The sequence below is a fragment of the Labrus mixtus genome, chromosome 20, assembly GCF_963584025.1.
Source record: "Labrus mixtus chromosome 20, fLabMix1.1, whole genome shotgun sequence".
NCBI classification, from domain to species: domain Eukaryota; kingdom Metazoa; phylum Chordata; class Actinopteri; order Labriformes; family Labridae; genus Labrus; species Labrus mixtus.
In genome coordinates this window covers 14,389,422-14,410,118 of record NC_083631.1, presented here as the reverse complement: position 1 = coordinate 14,410,118, position 20,697 = coordinate 14,389,422, and the positions used below count along the sequence as shown (strand labels likewise).

The 20,697-nt window shown below is 40.7% G+C and overlaps 2 protein-coding genes across 2 annotated transcripts; both read right to left on the bottom strand.

Annotated features, from left to right (window-relative positions):
* Nucleotides 1-5,817: 5,817 nt before the first annotated feature.
* Nucleotides 5,818-10,451, bottom strand: dhx58 (DEXH (Asp-Glu-X-His) box polypeptide 58). The gene is made up of 12 exons (XM_061065271.1): nt 10,306-10,451; nt 9,915-10,105; nt 9,620-9,824; nt 9,332-9,522; nt 8,782-8,895; nt 8,535-8,667; nt 8,245-8,430; nt 7,879-8,129; nt 7,443-7,754; nt 7,170-7,360; nt 6,988-7,081; nt 5,818-6,861 (listed from the first exon to the last, which is right to left on the bottom strand). Exons 2-12 carry the CDS (start codon nt 10,089-10,091, stop codon nt 6,676-6,678), a joined length of 2,040 nt encoding a protein of 679 aa, XP_060921254.1. The 5' UTR covers nt 10,092-10,105; nt 10,306-10,451; the 3' UTR covers nt 5,818-6,675.
* Nucleotides 10,452-11,206: 755 nt separating this feature from the next.
* Nucleotides 11,207-19,293, bottom strand: kat2a (K(lysine) acetyltransferase 2A). Its single transcript, XM_061065270.1, has 18 exons — nt 19,007-19,293; nt 18,551-18,674; nt 18,264-18,409; nt 18,035-18,124; nt 17,709-17,890; nt 17,408-17,599; nt 17,024-17,130; nt 16,643-16,747; nt 16,228-16,364; nt 15,937-16,145; nt 15,729-15,855; nt 14,142-14,252; nt 13,912-14,055; nt 13,705-13,819; nt 13,577-13,613; nt 13,424-13,487; nt 13,252-13,336; nt 11,207-13,161 (listed from the first exon to the last, which is right to left on the bottom strand). The coding sequence occupies exons 1-18, from the start codon at nt 19,229-19,231 to the stop codon at nt 12,968-12,970; spliced, it is 2,394 nt and encodes a 797-aa protein (XP_060921253.1). The 5' UTR covers nt 19,232-19,293; the 3' UTR covers nt 11,207-12,967.
* Between the last annotated feature and the right edge of the window lie 1,404 nt (nt 19,294-20,697).

Sequence of the window (20,697 nt, the reverse complement as noted above, 5' to 3'; positions counted from 1 at the left end):
CTGTACCAGAGCCTCATAAATCTGCAGAAATCTTTTTATGCTATAAGACCCCTTTACTTATCTCCAGCTCCAACTGGTACACAGAAACAAGCCTTTAGTATGACTCGGCTGCTTTAGGGATTGTAACAATGTTTATCAAGCGGCCTTATGAGACAGTCTCTTTCTGTTTCCATCAGATTTCTGGGCGTTTGTCCTGTGCCCCGGCCAGCCTGGCAAGGTTACAGATGATGAATGACTCCACTTTTGTTGGGCAATATTCCTTTCTCCAGGACATATGTTGCTGTTCCTACTCTGTAGTTCAACGTCCCACTCCCTTACAGTCGGAGGTATTCTTATCCCTCCTCATTTCCCCTCCTATAATCTCCTTTTCTATTCTTCCTCTTTCTTTTGATATAATTTCTCTCTTCAGTCAGAAGAATCATTGTCAGGACCGCAGGCTGTTGAAAGTTGTTTTCTAGTTTTTTTAAAGTAATGGGAATAACATGCTTGAATGTCTAAAGCTTTGACTGCCATATTCTGGTGAGTTTTCATGAAATAATCGATACTCACAGCCCTGACCTCGGGGACAATCTGTTTCACTTAAATGCTTCTGGTTTCCTCTTGTATGTACGACCGTATCAGCAAGTGAAAAACATTCTATGCCATCAGTATATGGTCTCTCTAACACAAACACAAGTGCAAACACACACTCCATCTTTCTCAGGCAAATCACTAAATACACATCAACAGTTTGCACTCGTCCATCATCACATCGAGACACCGTGTTTGACAGCAACAGTGCATCGATCCAAGAAAAGTGAAATGGTGACCAGACCAGAACCATCAGAACTTTTTAAAACCCAAAGTAATGTTTAGTCCATTTCTTCTATTGATTATACTTCCCTTTCTAAATGTCAGTTCAAAACATTGAAAATACATCTATACTGATTTGCATCAGTATAGAAGAAAGAAAGGAAGATACTGTATATATTTTAAGTTATTTTATTTTTGATTAATCAAATCATTTAACCATTAAGTAAAATAATAGTAGATTATTATACTAGGTGAAACTATCTGCTGTCTTTTTTACTGGCAGACTGACAAAAAGTGGTTTAAGAGACAGACAAAATTCTAAATTTCACATAACATGAATTTATTTTATTTGCTTTGACAAAACTAAGCTGCCTGTCAAAGTAGTTCATTTTTCTGTCAGTTGTTGACTGTTTTGGACATGCATGTGTTTAATGCACTCAGCTCGTTGTCATCTGTTATGTGTATGGTTTCTCTTGATATCAAAGCCTACTTTGAATGTGATAAGATAAGATGTTAATTTATGGGTAGAGAAGGACTTTAGTAATATCAAGATCATTATATAAATACAGTCTATGCTGACAAGGCATTCCTGACCAGCTGAGTACTAAATTCTAACATTTAGAAGTTCTGTATTGATTAGCTTTTCATCTAAAAATAAGACATTTAGAAAGTGCACACAGTCTTTCCGTCACCCTCAGTAATAGATCCAAATGTTTTTTCTGACTTATTGTTTCACCACCACATTGTTGGTCAGGGTAAAAAGGATTCATTCAGTTGATCCTCACATACGTCACATATACATGCAAACATAGCTGAACTCAATCATCCAGTGATCAGTGTAAGCAAGAGTAAATAAAATAAATCTGTGCCCTGTCAAGGCTTCAATAATCCCGAGCAGCCTGAATGACTCAAACTGCCTGAACACGGATTAATAAAAGGGATTAGAGCTACACAACCTGCAGTCAGTGGCAGAGACAGAGGGAGAAGGACAGTCAATATCTGAGGCACTACATTTAGTACTTCGCTGCACTTGTGTTCGGTTTTTGAAGTGAATTATTTTACCCGCAAAAGGAGGGTGTCAAAGATGCTGATGAAGAATTTATTGGGATTTCCTGGTCTGTTTGTTCTATAAATCTTACTGGCAGCTCTGTCAAAAGAAGGCCGGGGAAAGGGAGAACACAGTGAGGAGCAGAGAGAGGCCACGTCACAAAGTGGCAGACAGGAAGACAAGTTGTTGTTTTTTTTCCTTTCTTTTATCGGCTCTGTTATATTGCATGAAATAGGTAGGGTAGCTCTTGAGTCACTGACACCCGCATCCATTTTCCAGATCAACATCCTCAACCAAATGAGAAGCTCAAAAACAAAGATGCACACTTCCTGTATTATAGCAGCTTTAATATTGCCCCAAATGAATTTCCCTCTGGGATTAATAAAGTATTTCTGATTCAATATTCATACTCATAAACTGGCATACAGCTTTATATTTTACAGCTTTTCTTTTCTTATTAAAACCTGATTTTTATCGGTAAGATCAGTGTCAGTCACTTCTGAGAACTCGTCTGCCCTCCGCCACAAAAAGCAGGTAATGAGCAGGGAGCATGAAAATAGGGCCTTTTTAAATAGGTGATGTAGATAAAATAACATTAAGTGACTGTTAAACACACATTCTTCCTCACTCATTTCAGGTGACAGGATGCCCCCTATGGACTGCAGGCCCCCCTAGCATTTGTCTATACTGCCTATGCCATGGGCCAGCCCTGGCCCCAAATACACAATTGACCTGATTTGAAGTTTCCAAACAAAGTAATACTGTACATCCACACAAGCGAGGAGGCATCTGATCCCCACTTGGAACCACAAATAATTCAAAGGTGATAAAGACATGAATATACATATGGTCGGAAAATGTCATCATATCGTCACTGTGAGTCCCCTGATCCACTGCGGCTTCCATGAGAACAGAGTCAAGTGAAATCTTGACAAGGAGCCTGACAAGCAGCACAGCAAGCCCTCGGACAGACACACAGCTGCCCGACAAGTAAAGCCGTCCCATAGGAAGCGCCCGTCCTCCAGACCAGCCTGCTCTTCAGTTAAACATATCGGTCATTGTCAACGTCTGTGTCACGTGAAAGCAGCTGTGTCTCTGTGTGTGAGTGAGTGCATGTGTGTGTTACTTCATGTGTGGTATGGCTGACATTGACCTAAGTGATGTGACTTCTGTCCGTAGCAAGAAACATAACCTGGTGATGGACTTTGTAGTCCACCTCTATTCATGTTGTTACAAAACTAAACTTAATGCACTGAGCTCTCACATCTCTTCCTTATTGGAAAAGAGCAGGTTAGCTGCATGATCTTTTGCCTCTGAATTAAATAAATCAGTTTAATTTGAGTCAGACAATCTGATGGCCACTTCCTCTCAGGTTTAAAAGTCATCTTGAGAAGACCTCTATTTCTGTATAAGTTAGCCTCTTAATGATGTGGGGGGGAAAAAACTGGAGGTTGAGGATCAACCAACACAGAATACCAGTGGTGCTGGTTTAGCTGTGTCTGACATGCAGAGGCTTCAGTCCTCAAGCATCAACCACAGGTCAAAAAGATTAATTAATTAATAATAATATTAACACCAACAGCAATATTATCACTAGGCTACATGAAAAAAAAAGTTAAATCTCTGATAAAAACCCAGAATTTTAATGTGTTGAATTTGATAAATGTTTGAGTGCTGTTGTCTTGCTGCATTATGCCAATATATTTATTAGAACATGTCAATACCTATATTTAACCCAAATATATATCTCTCTATTTAGATTTGTTTAATAGCCTACAATTCCAAGTAGCCTAGATATTTTACATGAAGACATATATTTTGTGAGCAACACAGTTTTTCAAAAGTTGTTTTTAACCTGTGCTAGACATAGTCTAAAAGTGATGCATTCTGGGACAAAACGTAGAACCAATCATAATGTGTTATGTCATATCTCTGGATTTAGGCACCCAGATTACGTTTTTTTTTATTATTCAGGCTTCCTTACAGCAGGAAAGTTTTAAAGGGTGATAAACAGCACTCAGTGGACAACACAGCATTTTAAAACAGTTCAGACGGCTGACCGCTAAAAACACCTGGAGCACAAGAGACCACCTGCGGCGGACTGTTGGAAACCATCGCCATGAGTCAAACAAGGTTAGTTTTTTGACTCCCATGTGTCGTTTTTAAAAGAGAAATTAGTTATTAAACTAATAAACCAAACAGCCCCATTAACGTCCGCCAATTCAAGTTTTATCAAGAAACACTCACCTGGTAAGAGCTTCATTATTGTCTCCCACAATGTGACGCATTTTCACCATAGTCTAGTTACAATGCCACCTGTATGTACTGTGCCTTTACAGGTTGCTGAAGTGGGCCTTCCTTGCATCCTGAAATACTTCCAGGTCGCCGGGTCCCCTTGCCATTTAGCTCATTACCTGTCAAACACAAATTAAGATAACACTCTACTAGATTTTAATGAGAGCAAAGAGGAATAATAAAAAAATAATAATTTGTTTGCGAAATGTAAAAAAAAAAAAAATGGTGAATGTGCCCATTCTTATTTCCAAAAGAACATGTGACATATTAGTTAACCTGTCCTGTTTTCTAACCAACAGGCCCAAACCTTACAGTCTATGACAGTCTATGGCCCAAACCCAACGATTATAAATGAACTGTTACACCTAACAAAATGGGGAAAATAGCTTCAGTCTAGATGCAAGAACCAGCTATGCTTTGGCCTTTTTGCTGAAAAATACAATTCAAATATTTGAATTAACTAGTCCATTTATTGACTGATATTTCAGCAGTAATTTGTGTTCTTTTTCATAGCTTTAGTTTAACTTGCCTGGGAAGAAAGAGGTTTCCTATTGCTATTGTCGAATCATGCATAAATGTTAAATAAATAAATAGGAATTGAACAATATCATGTAAGAATTGATCATCTTGATGAAATGATGTGATATGTTACTAATATTTAAAATGATGTGTCTGTAACGTAAAAGATCCTTTATGCTACTTACCAATCTAAGGTGTAACATTAAATATATAGTTATATAAATTTAGTTGACAAATGTGTAGGTCCTTGATACCAGTGACACAAAATCTATTGTAAATGTGAGTAGTATTTTCTAAATTCAAACAAACACACCTACACACACTGACACTCATTACACCTTGTTATCCTTTGTGCAACTACTCCAAGCAGCTTTGATATCAGAAGAGAGCTAATTGCAATTAAGAAGCATGGGGTGTAGAGCTGGGTAGTAAAAGGAAGTAATCAGTGTTGATTATAGAGCCTGCGCCAGATCAGAGTAAATCACACACTGTACGGCTGAATGTGAGGCAGGCATGACACCCGAACAGAGCCTGTTTTTAGTGTGATTATGTCCACGGCTGCACCACTGGCTCCAGCTCTCTGCCAGATTCGAAAAAAAGGATTACGGCACATGTGACGCAGTGAGCCAAACCTCATCATGTTTCTGCCCTGAGAATCCCACAAAGATGTGTTGCGGTTCAATAGTGACTACACCCCCATACAGCTGCCAGCCTAAAATTAAGGACTTCCAGTTGATTTAGATTTATCATCTGGGTTTGTTTTGGAAGCTGCTCATTATAATTAAAGCTGTTCTGCTGTATACGCTGTTAAATTAATGTAAGCAAACAGCAGCAAAATGAAACTGTAAGTGTTGTCAGTGAAGGCAGTTTCTGTGATTGGCTTTCTAAATCTGTCTCTGGGGTATTGCTAAAAATCAAGCTGTAAGGATACGGTGGAACAGTGACGTTATTATGCAATAGCACTTCTTTTCAGATCCAGGGTGTGAAAGGATTATTTGCACGTACAATAAATCAGTGAATCTATTTAGATCGCTTTGTGTTGAATGATCCAAGCTGATGTGCACAACCGTGTATTGATCCAGTGACGCAGAAGCAGCACAGTAAGCTGTGCATATTGTGTGTTTTTTGTTTACAACTTTCTTCCAGAAAAAAATAAAACAATGTTCCACGAAAAAGAGACTGCTGTTTATTCCAGTAATAATCTCTGAAAAAAAAAAAAATACATTTTTCTTTTCCAGGTGTCATGTTTGAACATCTGGAGGCTGTATCCAATCATCACAAACAGGCCCCAAAAGAGAGGCTGTAATGAGGCAGCTTGGGAACAGAGTGCCTTGCTCATGGGTACATCGGCAGAATATATGGCAAGTTTGAAAAACCCCATACCCTTATTCTTCTAGTATGATATCAACTCACTTCTCTTATCTTTGGCATCAGTTGGAGAAGAAGAGTCAATAGAGGTGACAGAGATAGAAAACAAATGTGCCTGACTGGATTTGCAATACAACACTGACACCTAGTGGTTAATAAGAGCAAATGAAAACCTGAAAGTCTTTTCTAGAGGATGTAAATACAATGAAGTGTATTTAAAATTAATTTGAAGATGTTGATGGGTACATATAAAATATTGTTCATTATTTCTAATTCTTAATAGATACCCGCTATGCATGTGTATGTAGCTAAAAGACGGATCAATGTGAATCCTCCCATGTGAGGACATGACAAGTTTGGGTTCAGGGGTTATGTAACAGCAGAGTTCATGTGCTTTGTTTCTATGTTCGACTTCACATGAATGAGAAGACATTCAAAGTTATGCAAAAGGTCTTAGAACCTCGGGTGTAAACAAATCTGTCATGCTAATATCAAGCATGAACGATGCATAATTAGTTTATCCCCCCCCCCCCCCCCCCCCCCCCGGCCCAGCAGCACAATTTAATGCTAGCCAGTGTTAATATTAGAAAAGAAAATGATATATTCAGTAAAGAGACATAGTAACATAGTAATCAAGTAATGATCAATAAAACCTAATCAGAGAGGTCTGAGAAGTTGTCCTCGTAGTATTCTTTGAAGCTGAATTCCTCAACAGTGAAAGGGACATCCTTCCACTTCTTCTTGAGTGTCTGGCCTTCAGGGGTCTTCAGGGCAAAGTGCTTAATGGCCACATTGGGCAGCAGGCCGATTTTCTTGTAATTCATCTCATATCCCCAGCGCTGTAAATTCAAAGAAAAGAAATGAAACCAGGGCCCCAATATGAGCATCAACAGCATTAAACAGCTATCTTTGTTAACTGCCTCCCTCGGGGTTTAAATAAATATTTGGCTGGTGGCTCATTTTACCTCGCTGCAGCTGTTGCAGCTGATGATGCACCCAGGCTCCCAGTCCTCAAAGGTCTTTTCTAGCATCACCTGTTCACCGACCGTGTAGTGATTCCTGGAGCAGAGATGAGCCATCATTAGCTAAAGAAACATTTTGTAATATCTTCAAGATACTTTTCTACCACACAAGAGTTTAAACTCACTTAAATTCAGGACTGACATTGACGTAGTGTACATTGTCAATGAGTTTAATGTCACTGCCGGAAGCCACAGGCTTTAAACAGTTCCGGCATAAAAGCTGGACATTGGAGGCAGCGATGCGGCTCCTCTTTTCCTTTTTTAGTCTCTCTTGTATTTTTCTTTCATCAACTGTCTTCTTTTGTAGCTGAGCTATCTGGAAACAAAGAAGAAATAAAGTTGATACTTCAGGCAGTGAGAGTAAAGGATGAAGAATCAAAGAGTAACCACACTCTCACCTTTCTGCGAAAGTCGTCAACGTTCATCTCTTGGACCTTAGCAATGGCTTGTCCAGTCAGCTCTTCCAGACATTCATTGGTTTTCTCTCGGCGCATTTCTGGCCCTCCTTCCTCGGCGACCACTGAGTACTGGCTGTCTCTCGCTCGGGCTCTTCCGCTGGCCTGCTGCTGAGCGATCTCATTCGTGAGCAGCCCGTAGCGGACCACCAGGTTGCACTCGGGGATGTCGAGGCCTTCTTCAGCGACGCTGGTGGAGATCAGGAGGTTTAGTTTACCGTCGCGGAAATTGCGGATCGTGTCTTCCTGCTCATTCTGCAAGAAAATAAAAGCATAAAAGGACTAAGTCATAGGAACAGAAACACACCGATAGATAAGTGCATAGTATCTGAGTGGGGATGCTTTGTAGCTAATATGTTAGACAAATGTAGCAACACACCAGTGTCATGTGGCTGGCGCTGTTGCCGGCCCCCGTGAGGATGGCTGCCTTGATGCCAGCTTGCTGTAAGGCTTGATTGGTGGAGACCCAGTCATTCAGGCAGCACGTGCTCTGACGGGTTTTACTGAAGATGATCCCTTTTGATTGCAAACTTGGATCAAAGCGTTTTAGCAGGACGCTCTCAAGTTTGGACATCCTCGGGTTCTCGTAGACGGGATTGTTTGCCAGTTTCCTCAGCTCCACCTGATTCTCTGTAGTGGTAGTTTTATTAATTATTGCATGCATAGTAAAAAGTTAAAGCATCGTGTTAATATAATTAATACTCCTGAGGCCAAACATGCAAATAAAAATAGCATTTATTTCTACCTTGGAAAAGTCCCAGCAGGAAGATGTCTGTTCCGTCAAAAGCTGTGTCCATCTTGGGGATGTAGAACTTCACCAGAGAGCGATATGCATCGATCATTCTTAGGGTGTCATTGATGAGCAGGGCGTCGTTGTACTGTCTGAGGTGGAGCGCACATCTTGCTAACATTCTGTTGCTGTCTTTCACTCCTAAACAAAACAAACAAATCATGTGTTTGCATCCACACACCTTCGTTTCCCTCTTAAGGAACATGCTAATAGCTTTACATCATAAAAGTAAAGTGTGTTCTTACCTCGTTGCTCTAGCAACACCACATCCATCTCATACTCTTGTGTGCCACATTGTCTCAGTGTGAAGTCTTGAGGGACGATCATGAACTCATGGATTTGCTGCATCATCATCTTCAGATGATCCCCGAATGGATCCTACAAGAGAAATGTTAGGTCTTAGTACGAGTAATTCAGGTTTCACTTACTGTCTTCGACAGCTTGTCTGAAGAAATGTTTCAGATAGTTGGTTTAAGAAAAAAAACATCTTACCTCAGGCCTTCTGTCCACAATGTTGAATCTCTTTACTGGCCGGGGCACTTTCTTCTTCAGCTCAGGCATACAGTCTTTTGTTGAAACTATGGCTGAGTCAAGATTTGCACAAATCTGAGAGGGAGAGAAAGATGTAAATGAAGTCGAGAAAGAGACTTGAGGAAGATCAGACAGGATGACTCATATTGGGACAGGGAAATTAAATGAGTTTACATTTCAATTACAAGTGTTTGTTGTTATATTTTGGCCTCAATAGTTCATCACCACTTGATCAAAATCACAGTTCAGTAATTTTCTTTCGTTCTACTTCTCAATCTTATTATAGATTATTATTTTTACTTTCAAAGTGTTCAGAATTCAAGTGTTAAAATGTTCAAGTTCAATAAATGCAAGCGATCCAGACGTTGTAAAATCAATGAGTAATAGTGTTTAATAATCGGGATCTCAATATCAATCAAAATAATTGTGATAATGATTTTTTGCCATAATCGAGCAGCCACAGCTCAGTAATGAAAAATGATTATCTGAAGGTGAATTATTAAACCCTGACCTGCAGCACATGATCCACAGCTCTGTACAGGATCTTTTCGCCCCCCGTCCCCGGTGATGCAGTGAGCCCGAGGATCTGTGGTAACGGTTTCTCTCCTTTCAATTTTTTCTCCACATAGCATGCCATGATCTGGTTGTAGACATGATCATTGTTGGTGTGGTGACACTCATCGATTATCAGTAGAGTGATATCTGTAAAGGACCATGAATGCGTCAAAGGTTTAAGTTCATTTTAGGGCAACTAGAAAACAAATCACGATTCAGCATGTTTAAGCCCCCTTTCACTGACCTGAGAGCTCAACATGTTTGGTTTCTTCCATGTTTGTCAAAGCATTGTACAAAATCTGGGCTGTACAGATGACCACGTCTGATCTCGCCACCACTTTGCCGAAGAAGTCCTTCTCCTGACTCTCTCCACTGACTGGCGCCAGAGTGTAGTCATTGCCCAGGTGAGGCTTGAACTCCTTTTTATAATGCTGGTCTACAAGGTGAACCTGTACAGTTAAAGTCATTAACAACAAACAATAAACAAAAACAGACTTTGCACTTTGAGTAATCTGTCTGTTTATGTGCACTGTGTCTACCTTGTTTGCCAGGACCAAGACTTTAGCCTTCGGCGTGGTCTCCAGATGTTTCTTGGCCACATACACAGCAGTACGAGTCTTCCCACCTCCGGTTGGAAGCCAGATGATTATGTTCTCCCTCTGGAGAGCCCTTTCAACAACTTCCTCCTGGTACCCATACAGTTCAATATGTGCCATTCTGCACCTTTCTCCTTTTTGACAACACAGCAGAAAGACACATTGTTTTTAAAATTTAGAAAAGACTTAAACAATACATCATACTTTCTAAATATTATCCACTGCCAAACTTAAATCAGAAACATCAAAAAGTCTTCCTAGGGTAGTGCAGTTACAGAGAGAGACAGGAAAGTCAATATCTTGAGTGAATCGTAAAGACTTTTTTTTATCTCACCAGTCAGCTGTGTGTTTCTCAGTCTCTCCTCGTCCACTGTCACAACATATGGCAGGCGGAGGGTTTTTAATTTCTGTTCAGATCAGTGGTGTGACGTAGAAACCCGGAATCGAAAGGGAAACTGTAAGGTGGCCCATCAGAGGGAGGCTCTGGAGGAACAACAGATAGAGTTCATTATGCAGCGACTGTGGCTAACAGTATGCTGCATTTTCATTGGGCTTGAAAAGGGACAGGCCTCTGCAGCCTGTACAGTGTACCCTAAGCAGGCCCCGCCTGTTGCTTATTTGATTACGTCACAGAAGCGAAACACAGGGACTGCTGCTACACTAAAGAAGTGTTTTTTGGTAATCAAACAAACGTGCATACCTCTACATTTTACAGAAATATGAAAGTGAATCTCTAGACAAACACTAATTGTAGCTGTCAACCAGTTCTACTTTCTCTGTAACATTTAGTCATGCTTTAAAATGTCATACATCAATATGGCATCTAATGAATCCAAAATCTGAATTAGGTGGGCTTTACTTTAAATTGGTGTTATTTTGAAAACTCTATCAATAATGAACAGTTTATGCAAACACACTACGGCGTGAAAAAAGAAATAAATTCAGTGCCTATTATCACTCACGTAAGAAATAGTTATATTTCTTCAACTGACCACATTTAACAACTAATAAAGGCCAAAAAGTAGGGCTGAAACTTGAACTTATTTGCTGGTTAACGTGTGGTAACTTTCCTGTTTCAAGTTCTGTTGTGAAAATATTCAAGTCGCCATGTAAGTTTCTTTCTTTGTTTCTTGAGTCGGAAATCCCCAAATCTCTATTGATGACTGAGCAGTTTCCAAGTCAGTGACTCCAGTTCACGCCTCTAAGGAATAATAACTGATGTATCCTCACAACTGTTTATAAAAAAAAAACCTTTATTGTCATGAATAGTATTACAGTTACAGTAAATGGCATTCATAACTAGAGACAGTAGCCGTCCTCCAACAGGGTGAAAGTTCACTCACACTTACCTTTTTTTTGTTTTTTAGAAAATCTGAAATGCAGCATAGGTAGATTGAGGAACAAGTATGCTATTGACAACCCTGAATAATGCAACATTGACATCACTTCATTGATTCAAAGCTAGTCATGATTCAAGTACAAAATAAACATACTCACACACACACACTACCAAACGTACAAAAAGTCAATGGGACATTCAACAAGCAGGCTCAACCAGCATGGGACCGCTTCTTCCCATATTAGAAGTGGATGTGTCTCAGGACGCACTCCTTTTGACACAGACTGCTGAACAAAGATGCTTTCATTACAATGTTTGTAACACTCTGAGAAACACAGCAGCTAAATGTTGAAAGTTGTTTAGATCTGTAAACGGCTTGCCATGCATTAATGTCCACTTACTGTGTGGGGTAGTTTCAATAAACCAGAGTGATCACACTTCTACAGATGCTGGTCTCATCAACACAAACTATCCAAATGATCTGTGACAAATATGCAGCTGTGGAAGTGACCGTACTACAGAACACATCTATGCTAACAAATACAGTATGACCTGCAACACAGTAACAGCTACACTACTGTGTGACCTCATCGGAAATGGTTTGGAATAAAACCAGGTGTATGAGCAGTATGTTTCATGTATGAATAAAGTATATGTTCTGTTGTCCTCAGCTCAAAACAACACTGTTTTCTTGAAGGCAACGATCGGGGAAATTATTTTGTTTAGCACAAAAGTGCTTCAAAAAAATTAAATGCCCAGTCCATCACAAGCAGTGTCTCAAACTAGTCCAGTTGTGGAGCTGTGATGCTTCACTTTGGATAATTACTAAACAAAGAAGAATGTTGGAAATAATTGTCCTGAAGCCTAAATCATGAATTCATTCTTTTTTTCAGACCAAAAAGTACAAGAGAATAAAGTATTTTTAAAGGTAAATGAAATAAAAAACATCTAATGAGGTGAGAATACTCAGTATTTTCACCTCATTAACATTTGTTTTACTTTCTTTTTAACTTAAAAACTGATGGAATCTTTTCAAAAATACCGAACATTTTGAGTATCTTGTCTTCCATAAAACCCTTGAAGATGGCTGGGATATGTTCAAGTGTTTGTCAGTAACAGAAGGCAACGTGGCTTTAGGTCCCGAGGTCCAGTTTCTATGACAACTCTACACTACATAAACATCTGTTTGAGTGACAAGTCGTAAAGCAACTTGGAATGAACAAACGACAATAAATGTGACACACACACACACACAAAAAAAAAAAACAGGTCACTTTCAATAACCGTGGGAAGTGTGGCATTGTTATGACTTGGACCTATAACTTTGGTACACTTAATGAACCTCTAACATGTATATGGAGATTATGAACTCGCTGTGAGAACCGGAAAATAAAGATTGAAGATAACCTTGAGAAAGGTAATGCCATTTTGACACTTTGTAACTTAACTGGCTCTGATAATTCCAAACACTCGTATGTTATATTTGTTCAAGTCCAACAATTCCCCTGTACAATGTGTCACTGGAGTGCATACCCTTTTATTATCTCAGATGTGACAATGGCTAGCAATGTCTTCCTCATGATCTGCTCCGTCTCAGTGTCTTTGCCGCGTCTGTGAAAGTCATGTTTTCGTCTGTTAAATAATTCTGTAGAAAAGTCTATTTCTCAATCAAGCCTCCATCTTTTAATTTGAAGTAGAAGAACTTCTCCAAGGTGTTGGCACACTTGCAGTACTCGCTGTCTGGCGGGTTGTACTCGCGACAGTTGCTGATGATCCGCTGCAGGTCGGCAATGAAAAGCTTCTTGGTCACGTAGTATCTGTTCTTCAGTCTCTCTGTCATGGTCTTCAGGTCTGTGGGGGACAGGAGAGGAGATTTAGATCTGTTATAACTTAGTGAGGAAGAGGGGAAGCTGCAGTTTAATCAAACAGATGCTTGCCCACCGATGGGAAAGCGGATGATCTCGTAGTAATCTGGAGCCTCTGATTTTTTCACTGGTTCCATGAAGGGCCACGCGTCAGGATGAGTCTGGTGATTAAAAAGTCCTGGTGAGTGTTTTATTGTTACTCCTGCGGTATGTGTGGGTGTGTGTGTGTTTGAACAGGTGCCCTTTACCTTTATCTGGGCCAGCAGGTTCTTCAACATGTTGTATAACACATCAGGATCCTTCACCTCTTTCCTACAAAATATGTGGAAGATAGGAAGTGAAATATTAACTACATACACCTCAACAGCACACAAGCATTAACAAACATGCTGAAGGGTTACCCTTTGTCCTTGTTACTGGGTTTCCAGCCTGTCTCTCCTGGAAGAAAAAAGACATGTGAGTAATGTGATGAATTCAACTTGTATCTTTTTTTTTTCTTTTTTCCATTGTACACAAATCGAACACTGACTTATGCCTGGGATGCTCTCCACTGGGATCTGTCGCACCCCCTCTTTGAAGCAGGTGAGACCTGGGTAAACCTTCCTGATCTGGCTCTGCTTCCTCTCAATCAGCTTCTTAATGATCTGTTGTAACAACAGGATTCATAAATAACACACACAGATTCACAGCAGAATCCGTTTAGACTTTAATGGGATGACGCCTCAGCCTCACATACCTCCTTCTGTCGCTTGATGATATGCGAGAGCTCGGTGTAAGGGATTCTGGGGTTCAGCTCACACTCCATGAGAGTCGCTCCCTCGTAGTCTTTGATGTATCCTAGGTATCGACTCTTCGGCACTTTGATGTCTTTAGAAAAGCCCTGCGAGGAGAGAACAAACTACTGAGAGGGCGAGACGGAGGGGGAGAACTGGGGCAGAACTAATGTGCGGTTAACGGCTGAGGTACCTGCTTCTTGAAGTAGCCGATGGCGTACTCGTCAGCGTACGTGAGGAAATAGAGGATGTTGTGTTTGATGTGATACTCCTTCAGGTGGTTCATCAGGTGGGTGCCATAGCCCTAATGTTAAAAGAACAAAGGCAGGACATTGTCAAAACAGCAGTAAAAATAAAAGATACCATTTGAATATTTCCACATGATGTGTTTTTTAATGATCAAAGGGTCAGATGATTTCAAGGTGATTTCAAAGCCGCCACCTGGTAGGCTAGAAAGGCTTCCTACCACTGAACTCTACAGAGATGTCATCCATGTGTTACTACGTGCGTTTTTATCATTTTTATTTTACACTTTTCAAATGAAAGACAGTCGTCGTTGATGCATGTGATGCACTAATCGACGAGGAGACAAACCAGGTTTCTACTTCTACAGAATGTAATCATTTAAAGAAAACACAAACAGAGGAGATTGTGGATTACTGCTGTTGGACGCACCACTGTCCCTGTGAGGGAAACAAAAGAACGATCTTCTCCAAATTCTGGCGTCAAATAATGTGTTAACTCAGTGTTCTGGGGCAGGGCAGGGGATCCTGATACGAATAGGTAACGTTAACAAGCTAATGTGCGCTAATTAGCACTCGCTGCTGCTTGGATCTTGAAGCTGTTTTTACCTTTGTAGACTTTCATCCTACAGCGGTGAAAGGGAAAGTATTCTCCACTTATTTAAGCAAAAATGACTGAAGTAACATTCTGGTGTTATGGTTTAAAGAGTGAGCATGTTTACTGACGACTTACAGACAAATTGGACTGAAAGTGTCCCAACAAATGACCCTTTGTTCAGTTATTTTTTTTATCATTATAATATTAAAAATACTTAATAGAAATATCTTTAATGAAAAGCAAAACGAAGAGTCACCTGTTAGGACCGTTTCCATACATCAAGCACAGCTGCATTCAGCTCAAAGTCACCAGTTAACACGGTTACTCTATAAACCGTAACACCGGGAAGGACTCTTTCCCCTTTAAGGGATTGAAATAGTGTCCCGTGTGCTCTATAAGGGTTGCAAGTGTCCAAAACTTAAAGTTTATCTTAATATCTCTGTTTTAGTTTGGTTGTCAGGAGATGTAAACATGCATCGTTTCCAAGGGATGGAAAATTAAAAAGCCCATGCTGCAGTTCTACAGTGTTTTCAAAAGGTGGACGCTACTTTCCCTGAACACTTTTTGCCCTCCAGCTCTACCTGCTGGTCATGTTTAATTGTATTTTTTTTTTTTGTGCAAACATCCAAAAATATTTCTGACAGTTGTTACATGGCCATTCAGGACAACGGTATTAAAAAAAGGTCTGTTTAATGGACAACTGAAACAGCAGCTGATCAAATTTCTCTGACATGCCGCCTTTGACCAAACATTAAGACTCATATGCCCTCCATTTGTACTGACGTTGCTACATGTAGCTTTAAAATGTTTTGTAACATTTTTGTAAAAAACATCTCGGCCACCAGCTGTGCAAAAGAAGTTCCAACTAATATAACAATGTTGAAAAGCACCGTGTTTGTTTCTTTGGATTGGCGCCACAGCAAACAGAGGAAATGTTTACCTTGACTTGCTCATTGGATGTGACGGCACAGAAGACGATCTCTGTGAAGCCCTGAGTGGGAAACATCCTGAAACAAATGCCACCGATGACGCGGCCATCTTTGATGAGGGCGAGGGTCTTGTGCTTTCTATGAATAGGTGGAGAAATCAGAACACATGCCAGCACCTGGACACATGTATCGTGTGGTTGTGAGAGGTCTCTTACTTACGGGTCAAACACCAGCCGGGTGATGTACTCTTTGGGCATGCGAGGTAACTGATGAGAGAAGACATTTTGCAGGCCGACCAGCCACATCAGGATCTTTTTGTTGGACTTCTGGGAAAGCGAGTTTCCAATGACGTGGAACTCTATGATGCCCCGCCTCTCCTCCAGTCTGGCAGTCTCATCACGGGCAGCGTTAGGCGTCAGAAGATTAGTCTAACAGCGTAAACATATTACTTTGAGTACTACGGTCTGAACCAATCCGCTTTTATAAGTCACTTGAGAGTAAACCACTTACCTCTGGTCCGAGCATAGCAGCAGGGTCAGTGATTGTCATCATGACTTCATTGACGAGCTCCATTGGAATGTCTCCCATGACACGGATCCGCTTGGCGTCCTCCAGGGTGAGTGCGTCGGGAAGTTTGCGTTTCTCTCCTGAACAGACAAACATGAGAAACTAAAATAAGCATGCAGCCAATCTGCATGGATGTTGTTTGTAAGGCTTTGGGTTACTATCATCAGCTGGGAAATGCACATTTTTCAACAAATATTCTACAGTACAGTACAGTAAATTTAAAGCGTCTGTCGTCACAGCCATGTTTCACTGCTTTACTAGTTTCAATTGAAAAAAAAAAAACTCCACAAAGCTACTGGGGCTACTTAAAGTCTGGTAGAGATGTGTGACTCTAAGAAGCAGAGCGGGGCGTACAGACCTGTGATTGGCTCTGCACCTGCAGCATCCATGCTGCCCAGAGAGGAAATACTGCTCAGACCCTTTGGCAGTGCGGGGGAGCCGGACACTGCAGCCGGACTGATCACTGCCACAAGAGACACCAAGGTACAACCATTTAATACAAACCATACAACTCAACTGTCACTGTCAAAGACATTCATGTTGTTTCATGTTTCCTTTATCTATAGTAATAATTACATTGTATTTATGTAAAGCATAAGACATATCTCTACTTCTGCCTTACTCTAAACATAATAATAATATTTACCTATCTATCTATCTTCATATATTTTCTATGCATGTTTTGGTTTCATCCAACTGAAATCATCTAAATGCCTATCAGGCCAGACGCCAGCCTCACCTGTCTGATGCCCCAGCTGTGTGCCATCGGAAGCCGGCATGGTGAAGTCGGCCTCCCAGATGGGTGAATTCTCCCCATAGATTTCCTCTTCAAGCATAGACAAAAACCTGAAGACATTCAGTGTCAAATATTATAATAAAGGCAAAAACTGACAGAGGCAGGAGAAGCAAAACAAACTTATAGTAAACAGATTACAACATGGGAGCTTCAGTGGTGAATAAATACCAGTATATAAATCAGAGAATCATTCAGAGAAATTATGCAGGGGGCAAAACCAGTGGAGAAGCTGATACTTGTTTATATTTGTTCCTAGTTTTAAAGGACTGCAAACTCCAAGAACTTGGAGAAACTGTAGAGAGGTAAAAACAGAGAGTGAGACCTTACTTAGGGAAGTGTGTGAGGATGAGGGTTCGTTTCTCTGGTAGCAGCTTGTCCTTCTCCACCCTGAACTTCTCCAGCAGCTGCCGTCTGGTCACAGTGAAGATGGACTTCAGCAAACTGCGGCCAAACACCTGAGTGGTCTCATAGCGCGGGAGGCTGTCGTTGCTCTGAGGGACGTGGCAGTAGCAAAGCCACCTGGAAGTCACACGTAAAAACATTCATAACGTAAAGACTAGCGTTTGCATTCAACACAGAAAACTAAAACATAACGCACGCTTTCTCTAACAGCATTATCCACACTCACCTGGTATAGTCCACCTTGTATGCTGTTCCATCGTCTTTCTGGGTGCGCTGGCGAAACTGCGTTGGTGTCTCAAGCTTCCAGTAATTTAGGCACAAGAGGAACATCTTTGACAGCTCAAACATGGTCTGCCTTTCCTTTGGTGCCAGGTGGCTAAACTTATACTGAACAAAATTTAAAACCCCCTTCAGAAAAGGAGAGAAAAAAATCTATTGTCAATACAAAACTATACAATGCATAAAGGGGCGGAGAGCACGAGACACAAACGAGAGGCATGCCCATCTTTAGAGAAAGGAAGTGCAAGCCGATGCTTTTACGTTCGTGTTTACCTGCTCGATGTTGGGCTTTTCAAACGGTGGACTTCCAAGGGATCCCTCGACAACTGGCTGGCTCATCTGCAGAATGCATTTCCTCAGCAGCTGAAAGCATGGGGTTAAAATAAAAAAAAAGTGTTAATTGTTGAATGATGATACATGTTAAACGTGCCTAACATTACCACGTACATGGACTCGAACCTTTTTGGTAGAACGTTTTCCCCTGTTATACCATTTTGCTCACCTTAAAAAGGTAGAAGTAGACCTGTTTGGTGTCAGTGTCCTCCTCCTTGTGCACAGACATAAAGAGGTTCTCTACATCCACCACCATCCCCAGCAGCCTGTTAATCTCATCCTCAGACACGTTCTCCAGGTGGGACACATGATTAGCTGTAAACAAGGCATCAATAAGTCACACATAGTCAACGTGCAAACATACAGATGTCAACGACATGGTGAAATGGAGCATCCCTGCAATAAGCTATAAGTAGAACCACTGGGCTGTATACATGGAGGTGGGTTAGTTTGTACCCAGAGCATGTCCACAGCTGCGGCACGGCTCGCTCAGGCTGGCTGCCTGCTGCTGCAGGTCCATACGTGTGGCTGATGGTGGATTTGGGTTTTTCCATCCATTGCACTTGCAGGTGTCACTTGCCTGGGAACAAACAAAACATGTTTACACCAGTAAAATCAAGTTAGACACACACTCAGCGGCTTTGTGACTCAGTTAATGGGTAAACTGTTCATTTGTGATGGATGGTAATGCAGGCATCTCCGAAAGGCTAAGCATAACAAGTGTCGAGGAGACTGTATTGATAGCTAGCTAGCTACAAAAGTTAACGATTAAGCTAGGGTACTGTACTATCTGTTTATTATTATGCTAATGGATGCATGACTACGCTGTCATTTGCGGCCACCTATAGACAAGTACTAATAGAACCGAGGAGTGCTTTGTTGTGATGAACTTTGGCTAGCTTAGCTAGCTACCTTGCAGGCGGAGAATACGCCAAGTTTCTCAAGCTTTTTCGCCCGTGGGAACGCTCGCACTTGGGCTTTCTTCTGGCTTGCACGCTGTTGCTGGCTCAGTCCCGGTCTCGCCGGGTCACTACTTGCTGCCCCGGAGCCTGTCGCGGCAGTACTGGACCCAGCTGACCCAGTAGACTGGGCTTGAAGAAGCCGGGGTTGCAAGGCCTGCGCCGCCGGGTCCGACATATCCACGCTGCTAAGACTCTTCCTCCGCTACCTGTGAGCTCATATGCTGCATTCAAGTGCTGTCGACACAATTGGATTTGGGAGCACAACGGCTTTGTGTAAAAAGAACAAATTATTTTGGTTTTAGATTTTTCATTAGCAGAGTTGTTGAGATTTTACATAAATGGTGCAAAGACAGAAAATAAAGGATTTATCCTCAATGCAAAAATGTTGACACAATATCACTTCAATGACGCAGATGTATGAAAGTAAATGATTATTGCTCTCTTAAATACAAGTTATCACGAAATATTAATTGTTATGTGAAATAAGGTCGTTATTACTTATCAAGAATTCCCTTCTTATCTACGGACTGTTTCTACACTGTTTACCGCACGTCACAGTTATTTTGTATAGAACTGCTCGAGTTGATTAACAAATGTTTTGTTGTAACGTGAGTATGATAAATAACAAGGTTATTAGTTTTCGTCGAAGTATGGCTTTTCCTATTTTCTGATGTGCACATGAACGTCACTCGGTTTTTACCCTTGATTGCAGCACTTGCAGTCTCGTTCATATTCTGTAACTATTACCTTTCAATATAAAGCGTGAATATCTAGACATAAAGTTGTCGACTGGTCCTTCTTAGGAGTAGAAGTTACCACAGTTTTTATGAGCTCATTGTTACAACGGGACAGTATTTCCGTCTAACTGAGGACAATCTAACAGTAAGTTATAATTTTAAGTACTCTATTAATTATCTTTAGATTACACCACTGAACAGTCAACATTTATAAATATAGTAATGTGAATTACAACTACATTTGTTGGTATCGTTATTAGTCTAAATACATAATATAGACCTGTTTTTACCTGCATTACTGATGTTAGTTCGTTTTCAGATTAATTCAAATTTTCAATTTAATTTGAAAAGAATAAACCGGAAAATGTTTTTGCATTGACGGTAATTGACGAATTCAATAACTTGCAGTTCAGTCGTGTGGCCACAGGAGGGCAGAAGATCAACTCAGTTAATCTAAGCTTTATTATTTACTGTTTATGGTGCAAGCCTGTGGCTTTAAAGAGAGTTGCAGCATATTTATATTCAGTATTTTCTGAAGTCAGTGATGATTAGATGGCTGAGTAAGCAATTAAAGTAAAATTGACTTAGGCCTCAGTGATTCATTAGCTACAGCATGGGAGGAAAAGATTAAACAGACATACAGAAAATATACCTTCCCCTTGTTTATTGGTAAAATTACACCTTTTTTTTTTCCTTCTATACCCATGACCCTGCCCCCCCTCCTCCCCATTAACACCCAGCTAGCAGCAGTGACTGCTGTGCAGGTACTGTTGTGCCAGTTGTTGATGCCACAACAAGATGACAACACTGTTGAAAGGAATCCCTCCCTGATATGAAAAGTAAAAACAGATAGAAGAAAAGAAACAAATGAAGCCGACGATAACATTTCAATTCACAAATATGA

Bases quoted from the DNA above. Each gene is read 5' to 3' on its own strand.
- kat2a (XM_061065270.1), bottom strand. From the start codon at position 19,231: ATGTCGGACCCGGCGGCGCAGGCCTTGCAACCCCGGCTTCTTCAAGCC. The intron at 18,125-18,263 runs GTGAGCAAAATG...CCATGCTTTCAG, and splicing joins TCTACTTCTACCTTTTTAAG to CTGCTGAGGAAATGCATTCT. The intron at 13,488-13,576 runs GTAACCCTTCAG...CATATTTTGTAG, and splicing joins CCCAGTAACAAGGACAAAGG to GAAAGAGGTGAAGGATCCTG.
- dhx58 (XM_061065271.1), bottom strand. From the start codon at position 10,091: ATGGCACATATTGAACTGTATGGGTACCAGGAGGAAGTTGTTGAAAGG. The intron at 8,431-8,534 runs GTAAGAACACAC...TGTTTTGTTTAG, and splicing joins GGTGTTGCTAGAGCAACGAG to GAGTGAAAGACAGCAACAGA. The intron at 6,862-6,987 runs GTAAAATGAGCC...TTGAATTTACAG, and splicing joins GCTGCAACAGCTGCAGCGAG to CGCTGGGGATATGAGATGAA.